The following is an 11,361-nucleotide window of genomic DNA, read 5'->3' as shown; positions in this document are numbered from 1 at the left end:
TGAGGTTCACTCAAACCATGAGCCCATCTGACCCCTGTGTGAAGCCTTCTTAAACAACTTCCTTCCTAGACTCTGCCCATTTAATAAAATAAAAATAAAAACTCCAAATTACTTGGCCTTAGAATCAAACTTGGTGAAACCTTAGGCCCAAGAGAAAAGCCTCTAGCTCCTTCTCCAGGCAAAAGATCCCCAGGTGGCACAATTTGCCCTTGAATATTATCCTAAAGGTTGGTGGTTCAAATCTACCCAGTGGCATCATAGAAGAAAGCTACTTCTACAAAAATCAGAGAAACGCTAGGGAGCAGATCTACTCTGTAGCATATGGAGTGCCATGAGTTGGATTTGACTTGACAGCAACAGGTTTGTTTTTCTTTTCCAGGGCAGGGCCCAGATCACCACCACATCAGGCTTTGTCACAGCTCTGGTCACAGATATCATTTTAGGCATGGCAGGTCCAGACTTTTCAGAACTTACCCAGCAGGGGACAACTTCTTCCAGGATCTGAGCATTTAGGAGAGCCCATCCTTTCCGTTCATTGCCTAGGGACTGGCCGCCAACTGCCTGGCCACCAAGAGTCCCTTTTTCCCCTCCTCTCTCTGGAATCAGAGCCTATACTGGGCTGGGGTGAGGAGAGGTCTTCCAGGTCCAGGCACTCCTGGGACTGGCAAAGGATCTCTTCCTCTGCACCCCACATCACCTATGATTAAGGAGACCCACACCCCACCAGCCAGCCCAACTACATCGGGCAGCGAAGAGGCAGAAAGATGCCTCGAGCCACAGCCCTGGGCAGAAAGGATCTAAAACAAGGCTCCAGACCAGGCCCATGGCACTCCCACCAAGGCTGGGAGCAGCGGGTCCTTGTCTGAAATCTACCTAAAGTTCTCAAGAAGCACAGACTGCTGTCTATGGGGCAAACACACAGACCTGCGGACTTGATCCCCCCAAAATAAATTTTATTCTTTGGCACTTCATATTTGGCAGGGGTTAATCATGACGTCATGACGTCAATTTTTTTTTAATCATAACGTCAATTCACACCGTGATTAAATGAATAAAATACATCTGGATTCGAGAAAAACCTCACAGAAACCAGTTTTGAGTCCTGGGAACACAAGGTAAGGGATCCGAGGGGAGGGAGAGAAGGCAACAGAGCAGGGGCTAAAGGGAGTTCATTGCCAGTGATCAAATGGGGTTTTCCTTGACTCAGGAGATTCTCATTTTATTCAGAAGTCTTGAGAATGGTGAAGACTTCTTTCTTTCATCTTAAGGGATTTCATTTTTCATCCAAGGAAAATTCTCAATAGTCTGCTCTTTAAAGTACTGTGTAATTTCTAAATAAGAATTTTTAAAAATCAAGCCGATGCTGCCAACTCCCTCTGGTTCGGGTTTTCCAAATCACCTACAGAAAGACGGCTGTTCCTCGGAGAGCCTGTGGGGGAACTTGGCCTGTATATCCTGTGCCCAAAAGCATCTGTCTCCTCAAAGATGTAACCAGGGGGCTCAGGGTATGAAGCCAGGCACCTGCCAATTTCCTTGGGAGTAAAACTGATGGTGTAGGTGGTCTGGCCCTCCACAGGGGTATTTCCTCGGGGACCATCCCAGGGGGGCTTACAGCTTTTGGTACTGATGGGAGGGTGGGGTACGTAGTGGGCCCGCGTGGTAGTCAGGTAGTCCAAGGGCTGTGTGGGGAGGCTTAGCTGGGGAGTGGGCTTCACTGGCTCCGTGCGTGTGTGGGCCCACTGCTTGTAGTCGTCCTTGGTGGTGGTGGAACCCTCAAAGTGGCCCCCCTTCTTGACCTGGAGCACCGGTCGGCAGGACTGAGCTGGGCTGCCCCGAGGGTACGTGTAATGGGCCCGCACCGTTGTCAGAAGGTCCATCTTCTCCTCAGGAGGAGCATAGGTGGCCAGAGCTTTGGATAACACATGGGGCGTTGGCCACGCTTGGTACTTATCTCTAAACTCAGTGGTGTTGGAGAAAGGTTTATCTAATGCACAAGGCTTGGCTGAAGGTTTCAGGCTCTTAGCAGGTTCCCCCATCAGGCCCCGGAAGGACTCTTTGTGGGTGGTTTGGCTTTCAAAGGGGACTTCACATGGCCTGAACTTCTCAGCCTCGTGCACAAAGCGCTTCTCCACAGGGTGAGCCACGTAGCTCATCTTGTAGTTGGTTAGATCCTCCAGCGGGATGTTGCAGAGCTTGGGCATGGGTGGAGGCTTGCAGCTCATGGTGTTCACGAGGCCCTTTACGTAGTAGTCATCCTGGTGTGTGGTTCTATTATCAAACTTGGTTGATGCTGGCCGGTAGTGGTGTGGTGGACGAAGTGGCTCTCGTCTTGGTTGGTTCCAGGGTAAAAAATCAGCTGAAATTAAAGCAGAAGTGGTCACTCACAAGAAGTCATGTCACCCAACCTACATGTGTTATAAAGAGCCCCAAAGCCACGAGGCAGTCTCTAATGAGATGTTCTCTGAGACAATGGAAAAACAGAGTGGACTCTGGCCTCCACCTTAACCTAGGTCTTGTGCTTCAACGTTATGGTACTTGTGAGTTTTGGTGCAAAAGAAACGAATATACAGCCCTCATCAAGCCCTGCAGCCCTGCACACAGGGATTTAGAGGGCACACGGCTATGGGACCACCACCCACCTGTCAATTTGTCGCACTGTGGTGACTTGTATATTGCTATGATGCTGGAAACTATCAAAACCTTTGGGTATACACTCCAAATCAAGTCAGCTCCCACTGGCAGTAGGGCAGCTAGTTTTCTATACCCTAGCCTGACCTGGCAGAAGTCCATACAGACGGAACTTAGAGGAAGGGGAGATGGAAGCAGACTCAGGTTAAAACAGCACAGACCTCCATCGTCCTTATCCGAACTTTGGTAGTTTTTCTTGATTAAACACTTCTTAATTTTTTATATGCCTTTGTTTGATTTCCAAAGTTCTGAAGTGGTTTTTTTTTTTCTCTCTCTTTACTGTTTTGTCCAGTGTTGTCCCTGCTTTTCCGAGACAGGATTTGCCAAGCTCTTTACTCCACCATTCCAGAAGTGTTGACACCCCCTTTCCCCCAGGCACACTCTTAAGTTTATTTTAGGTCAGTAATACTACCAACTATTTATTCAAAATTGGCTTCATTTTAATTGAAAATCTAATCTTTCTCCAAGAGCTATTAATGGCTCTATCAGCATCTTGAAAGCATTAGGGGGCCTTAGAGGGAACCATCTTGCTGAATATAAACCACATGTTTCCCCTCAGGCTTCAGGCCTCACTGAAACGGGGGCATCTACCTGTAGCTGCCTATGCAGTGCCTCGCGGTGCTTCGGGGTGGGTAGGACAGGGCTTTTCTGGTCCTCTTCTGTGATGGATGAAGTGTTAAGAAAACAAGTTCCTAAGCTGAAAGTTGCCCCATGTGATTTCCGATACCCAACAATACAGTTGAAACCGCATTAACCAGCCTCCTAACTTCCTCTACCCAGCATTTGTTACCAAAAAAAAAAACCTCCTTAGAACTCTGAAAACCTCAGAATTCCACATGACAAACTATGCACACGCCTGAAAAGCCATCAGTAAAACCCTCCAGGGCCATGATATCTTGTGGGTATTTGGCAAAAACCTCTTTAAAGGGGATTCCATTCAATAATGTGTCTTTAAAAAAAAAACTTAGCTAAACCTAAAGCTGGGCATCAAGTAATTATACTCTCAATCTTTCCAACTGCACAGTGTTTTGAAAATATCACAAATTACAACCAAATGCTGCTGGAGCATATTTTATGGTGGTTTTCTGTACCCCAATAAGGGTCCTGACCATAAGAATAGAAAGGGAAAATCTGCATATTTTTACTGTAAAACCAATGTAAGTGAAGCATACAGACATCATATAGATGGGACCTATAGAAATAAACATTTTTCATGACCTTGGTCTTCGGTTTCTTCCCCCTGCTCCATCCCATTTGGAAGAAGAATCAATGTATGACTGTAAAACAGGAAGGATGCTACAAAAACGCTCTTTGACAAGAGACAATCAACTCACCTAAGGATGATACACTAAAGATAAGGCAAGGGTGTGGCTGCTCACACATGCATGAGAGGTTGTGCAGGATTAACTCAAGGGCAGGGTGTCATAGGGAGGAACTTTCCCAAACATCGCCCCTACCACCGCCATAACCCAGAAGATAATAGGCTGGGTGGGGGTGTGTGTTTATCTGCTGCCAAACTCTGCTGCCTGGAACCCTTGTAAACAATGGTCCAGGACCGTTGGTTCATTTATTCTTTCACCTGACACACCTTATTGTGTCATTCTCTGCAGGAAATGCTGGGTATATAGAAGTTGGCATTCAAGATCCAGTTTTGGAAGCCATTACATGATAGGGAAGTAATGGAACAAATAAACCACTTAAATAATAGAATATGTAAGTATTATTCCAAAAAACTATGCTAGACACATAGGTTGCAAACTACGTTTTAAGTCAGGATAACGACTCCATACATGGGGGTATGGTGACTGGAAAGGGGTAGAAATGTTGTTATTTCTTGACCTGGGTGCTGTTTACATGGGTGTATTCACTCAAAATTCATTGGTCTGTATAATTTTGATTTGTACATTTTTGTATAATACTTTGTTGTATGTATGTTATATCTCAGTAATTGTTACATGGATGAATCAATCAATCGATAAAACCTAACTTAGCTTGAGATATTTCCCTGATGTGGGATTCAAACAGCCAGTTAAAGCAAAGATTAGCGAACTTTTTCTCTAAAGGGCCAAATACTAAATCTTTGAGGTTTTGCAGGCCACAAAGTCTCTGTTGCACCTCCTCAACTTTCCCACTGCAGTACAAAGGCAGCCACAGGTAACACATAAATGAGAATGTTGTGTTCCAATAAAACTTTATTTATGAACCCTGACATTTGAATTTCATGTAATTTTCATATGCCACAAAATATTATTCTTATTTTGATTTTTTTCTCCAACCATCAAAAAATGTAAAGACCATTCTTATCTTCCCAGCTGTACAAAAGCAGGCTACACTGGGTTTGGCCCGAGGAAAGTAGTTTGCCAAAACCTGCACTAAGGGAATGGGCAAATAAAACACATTTCCTGGCCTCCATTTAGGCTCAGCCTCAGAGAGGATCTCTCCTCCTTTCTTCCCCTACCTTTATATGTAGGCAGACACTCCATCTTATCACCACACGGATATTTGCCGTCCGGAGGCTTGATGGGGTCCACTCGACACACAGGATAGGGGTTGTAATCTTGTTTATATGTTGTGAGCAAATCCATGTTCTCTCCACTCGGGACAAACTGCTTGGGCTGGGGGCCCTTCACTGGTAACGCTTTGTGAAGCCCAAAATCTCTCCTGTATGGAAAATAAAGTACATGATGTTGGGCCTTCGACTGGGAATAAGGCTCGGGTTTTCTACTCAACTTGATTCAACAAATGTTTGCTAAGAAGTCATCTTCTAACTCCATCCCCAAACTGCTCATCCTCCTCTATTTCCCACATCAAGAAAGACACCACCATTGCCTTCTTGCCCAAGTCAGTTACCTAGACATCATCCTTGACCTCCCTCCCTGCACAATCCGATCATTCACGAAGTATAACCCCTCCCACCATAGCACTTTCTTGTTTCAAATTCTTACCATTTGTCACTTGGATCATGGCACAACCTACCCCCTGGGCTTCCTGCATCATTCCTGCCACTGCTACTTCAATCCCCAAATCCCCATAGTGTCGTCAGATTGAAAATTAAGTCCTTTCACTCCCCAGATACAGCCCGAAGTTTCTAGCACGGTTTATAAGCTTTCTGGGACCTGGCCCCTGCTTTACTCCCCAGCCTATCTCCTATCACTCTCCCCAACCCACCCCACACACTGCCCTCCAACCACACTGGATGACAGAAAAGGACCTCTCTTCTGGTCCTCCTCTATCTTCCTTTCCCCCAACTCTTTCACTGTAAAGCTAACTTCTATTTTTCAGGTACCACCACCTCCTTCACTGTGGTCCCAATAGCTACTTCTGCTAATATTTACCTCCTTCCTCTACTTGAGCTTACAGAAAACCAAGAAGGTACAGCTGTACAATAAATTGAGACGCTGAGCCTTTTGTTACTCTGCTATCCACCAGCACCCCCCGTTAGTTCAGGGAATATGAAAATAATGGGATAGAAAAACATGTCAGTCTTCATCAAACAAGAAGCAGCCTCTTTAAGCATCCCACAGCTATAAAAAGGCCAAGATATGAACTGCAACATCACCAGAAATCACCCTGGTGACACCAGGCTTGGGCCCACATTGTCCACCAACATAGTCTCTACTGCCCACTTCTCAGTGTAAACTCTTTTAAGCAAACATTTCCCCCCAAGGGCTTCCTCTATACACAACAGACTATTTTTGCCTGGAACCTATTTATCTAACTGGACAAGGGGAAGGTGGATTTTCCCTGATGGTGCTTGCCAGAACAGCCTCGCCAAGGGAAGGAGAAGGTTTCCGGACAGGAAAACATTAGGCCTAAACACCAATAAAACCCACTTCCCAGCCAAAATCTGGAGCAGCGTTATGGAGCCATGCTTGACTAACAAAGGTAACACGCTCCACTGTAACCTGTCTTGCATGAATTATAGACGTGGTTGTCAATAAACCTAAAACAGGTCCTGAAAATGCTTGGTGGGATGGAAGGAGGGAGTCAGGAGCAGGAGAATGAGTCACTCTAAGGCTCTAAGGGGGAAATGGGAGATGCTTCTGTTGAACTCCCAGTAACACCCTTTGGGTAGATTTAAAAACACATCTTAGTAGCAGTTGCAGCGACTTTAGCCTGGGCTCCGTTCCTACCGCTGGCAGACGGCAAGGGGAGGCTGAGTGACTGGTGGCATCTGGGGGCTGGCTGCGTTAAGTTGGGCACGTGGAGAGAACAGGTTAACAAGAACCCATGGGTCAGTTCAACACTTCCATGCTCCTTAGCGTACAAGTACCTCACCCTGGTGTCTGTTCAAAACTAAACCAAATGCAGAAGAGAACTATGAGGGTGGGGCACCAGGTGGCAGAGAGAAATGGAAATGCCTAGAAAACCATGTTTGAAAACCGGTTAACTGGAAAGGATCTTTCTGTCAGAAAGTTTGATTTTGAGGAAAGTTCTCCAGGGACAAGTTGAGCTCTCCTCATCACTCCCAGATGGGTGAAGTGGGATTTGGAGGCATCCTGAGACCACACATCCCCACATATGCCTCTGTTCAGTGATGGCAACCCAAGGGTTCAGCTCTCTTCATTTCCAAGAAGGAATATAAGCAAGGAACAAAGACGAATGCCCCAAACTTCCCTCCACAAGAGCAGCCAGGAGTGTTTGCCCGTCATGGGCCTGCCACACTCAGGGACCCAGCACACAGAGGCCATAACATTCTGTTCTGCTGTTACTCCTACTGAGGGAACCCATTTCCTCTCAGATAAGCCGTGAGAACCGCGAGGGCTGCCAGGCTCTCTGACAACCAAAGCATCCTTAAAGCCCTTATCTTCCGGTGAAAATAGCAGATAAATTTCTACAACCAAACTCTCCAGGTCTTCAGAAGCGGGTCTCTCAGACAAACACTGATGCAGCAAAAACCATGCCCTCCACGTTTAGGGAACGAAATTGTTAACTGTATCTCCTTCTCCACACAAAATTCAAGTTCCTTAGTAGAAGTGCATCTATAGTCGAGTTTACTAATTAGTTATAACTGAGGCAAACAATCCTGCAAAAAAAAAAAAGATTTGAAAACAGATTAAAGATGAGAGAAAATTAAAATCTGATTCATTTATGGCCCCAAAAAAATATTATATAAAGACTATATTAAAAGTGGACCTAATGAGAACTTATGCTTCCTCATTATGTTTTTATGTTGAGAACGTTGACTGTAAACTATCATTAACCACGGCATAACTGCACGTCCCCAATCTCACATAATCTTACAGCCATTGACTCTGTGTGAAAAAAAAGTCTATTTTATTCTTCCCAAAAAAGGCTCAAATTTAGTAGCTTTTTTTTTTTTTTTTTTTAAGAACACTGGATCTCCCCTCTCTTCCTGGGATACATTTCCCAGTCCCTGTGCCCATTGTGACTATGAACCAAAACAAAAACAAACATTGGTCAAAGACGTGAGTTTCCTTTCGGAGTAGGTAGCTATAAAGGTTATACAGTATGGAAGGCCAAGAGTTAAACTCAGAGTTAAGTAAAGGCTGAAGTGGCCCCACTGGGGAAGTCATCACAACTGGACATCGACTCATTTGGCAAAGCTAAAGAAAGGTGCTAGACAAGAGTCTGACAAAAGGAAGAAGGAAATAAGGACAACTAAACCAGAGTCATGACCCTGGGAGCCATAAATGGAGAATTTTCGCACGGATAAGATAACAGGACCAAGCAATACTTTTGTAACCTATTTTTAATGTTTATCTGTACAAATTTAAGAATTTGCTAGTATATTCAAATAATCAATCATATTAAGATGGGATCAATTTTTTTTTAACTTTTATTGAGCTTCAAGTGAACGTTTACAAATCAAGTCAGACTGTCACATATAAGTTTATATACCCCTTACTCCGTACTCCCACTTGCTCTCTCCCTAATGAGTCAGCCCTTCCAGTCTCTCCTTTTGTGACAATTTTGCCAGCTTCCAACTCTCTCTATCCTCCCATCCCCCCTCCAGACAGGAGATACAAACACAGTCTCAAGTGTCCACCTGATATAATTAGCTCACTCTTCATCAGCATCTCTCTCCTACGCACTGTCCAGTCCCTTTCATGTCTGATGAGTTGTCTTCAGGAATGGTTCCTGTCCTGTGCCAACAGAAGGTTTGTGGACCATGACCGCCGGGATTCCTCTAGTCTCAGTCAGACCATTAAGTATGGTATTTTTATGAGAATTTGGGGTCTGCATCTCAGGGGTTCTCTGTTGTGCTCCCTGTCAGGGCAGTCATCGATTGTGGCCAGTCACCAACTAGTTCTTCTGGTCTCAGGATGATGTAGGTCTCTGGTTCATGTGGCCCTTTCTGTCTCTTGGGCTCTTAGTTGTCGTGTGACCTTGGTGTTCTTCATTCTCCTTTGCTTCAGGTGGGTTGAGACCAATTGATGCATCTTAGTTGGCCGCTTGTTAGCATTTAAGACCCCAGACACCACATTTCAAAGTGGGATACAGAATATTTTCATAATAGAATTATTTTGCCAATTGACTTATAAGTCCCCTTAAACCCTGGTCCCCAAACCCTCGCCATTGCTCCGCTGACCTTTGAAGCATTCAGTTTATCCCAGAAACTTCTTTGCTTTTGGTCCAGTCCAGTTGAGCTGACCTTCCATGTATTGAGTATTGTCCTTCCCTTCACCTAAAGCAGTTCTTATCTACTAATTAATCAGTAAGATGGAATCAATTTTAAAGAGTCCTTCCTCCTCTTGTCCAAAGCAAATCTCTTCACCCCTGCTCAGAGTCTCATCCCTTCCCTTTTTCTTGAAAGCCTCATCTAGCAACCATCTCCTATCTGTGTTTTCACTTCTTCCTTCCTGGCTCCTTTCTCTCAGTATGTAAACATGCTGCAGTCTCTCCCATCTTTAAAGGAAAAAAAACGAAGTAAGACACAACCCTCACTGGACTCCCCTGCCATTTCTCTCCCTCCCCTTCTCTCTTCTAAAAAGGGCTGTCTACAGGTGTGGACTCTACTTTCTCACCTCCCACTCATGATCCACCTACCATAATCTGATTCTATTTACTCCTTGCTCTCAGCAAGGCCACCAAGTACCACCCTATTTCCAAATCCAATCACAGTTTCCCCATCCTTATCTTACTGCACCCTCTGAGTAGAATCCATCTTCTCAATCTTTTTTTAATATTCTCTCCCTGGACCTCTGCGATACTGCTCCTCATGATTTGTCTTCCTTCTCAATCTCCTCTATAGGGTTTTCCCTTTGTCTGTCAATGGATTTGATTTACATCATTTCCATATATAATTCTAACGCTTCCCAGGGTTAAAAGGCACCCTTCTAAGGAAACCACAGAAAACCATTTTGTCATCCCCAGCAAGTTGAGAGGCCTATCTCAGCACACTGAAAAAGATCCCCAGATTTGAATCACAGGGTTTGGCCGTGATCTTGATAGGACACATCGAGACTTCCTTATCCTCACTACAACAGATGGGATTTCAAGTACATGCCCTCCAGGATTCAAGTTTCACAGAGCCTGTCTCCTCCTTCTAGTCTCTCAACTCCTCAGCCCCACTAAGGCTGAGGCTGACATTTGTCATTGCTTCACATAAACTCTGGACAAAATATAAAAACCACTACACGAAAGCACTAAAGAGCAATTCAAATAAGCAGATTCTGGAGGAAAGCCAATAGTAGAGGAAAGGAATGGCACTGAGAGAGTGTGTCTGTGTCGGTGTCCTTTTTTTCACAATTTCTAGCTTGAAGGCAGGCCCCAGTCTGTGCGATGCAGGACAGCGAATACACAAATAGAAAACCTCCCACCTTTCTTAAGAACCAGAGGACCATGCTTAAGGCAACCACAGGTGCTAGAAAGTGAGAAAGGAATTCCAGAAGAGAGAGACTACAGCCTTCAGCATGGATCACACCTGAACATAAAGAAAACTAAAATCCTTACAACTGGACCAATAAAACCCATCAAAAACCAAACCCACTGCCGTCGAGTCGATTTCGACTCATAGTGATCCTATGAGAACAGAGTTGAACTGCCCCATAGAATTTCTAAGGAATGCCTGGCAGATTTGAACTGCTGAACTCTTGGTTAGCAGCCATAGCACTTAACCACTATGCCACCAAGGTTTTCTGGACCAATAAACAACACGATAAATGGTGAAGAAATTGAAGTTGTCATGGATTTCATTCTTCTTAGATCAACAATTAACGCCCACGGAAGTAGCAGCCAAGAAATCAAACAACAGATTGCAATGGGAAAATATGCTGCAAAAGACCTCTTTAAAGTGATAAAAAGCAAAGATGTCACTTTGATGACTAAGGTTCGCCTGACCCAAGCCATGGTATTTTCAATTACCTCACATGTGAGTGAAAGCTGGACAATGAGTAAGGAAGACCAAAGAAGAATTTATGTGTTTGACTGCCAGAAGAAAGAACAAATCTGCCCTGGAGGAACTATAGCCAGGATGCTCTGTAGAAGTGAAGATGGTGAGACTTCATCTTGCTTACTTTGGACATGTCATCAGGAGAGACCAATAGCTAGGGAAGGACATAAAACTTGGATCAGCAAAAAAGAGGAAGACCCTCAAGGAGACAGACTGACAGTGCCTGCAACAATTGCCTCAAACATAGAAACAATTGCAAGGATGGCACAGTATCAGGCAGTGTTTTGTTCTGTCACATACAAGGTCGCAGTGGTTAA

General features: G+C 44.7%; 1 protein-coding gene across 1 annotated transcript; it reads right to left on the bottom strand.

Annotated features, from left to right (window-relative positions):
* Positions 1–1,352: 1,352 nt before the first annotated feature.
* On the bottom strand, positions 1,353–10,848 carry SAXO1 (stabilizer of axonemal microtubules 1). Its single transcript, XM_023545238.2, has 3 exons — positions 10,828–10,848; positions 5,147–5,351; positions 1,353–2,356 (listed from the first exon to the last, which is right to left on the bottom strand). Exons 1-3 carry the CDS (start codon positions 10,846–10,848, stop codon positions 1,353–1,355), a joined length of 1,230 nt encoding a protein of 409 aa, XP_023401006.2.
* Between the last annotated feature and the right edge of the window lie 513 nt (positions 10,849–11,361).

This window comes from Loxodonta africana, chromosome 9, assembly GCF_030014295.1.
Source record: "Loxodonta africana isolate mLoxAfr1 chromosome 9, mLoxAfr1.hap2, whole genome shotgun sequence".
Taxonomy (NCBI): Eukaryota; Metazoa; Chordata; class Mammalia; order Proboscidea; family Elephantidae; genus Loxodonta; species Loxodonta africana.
This window is presented reverse-complemented; position numbering and strand designations above follow the sequence as displayed.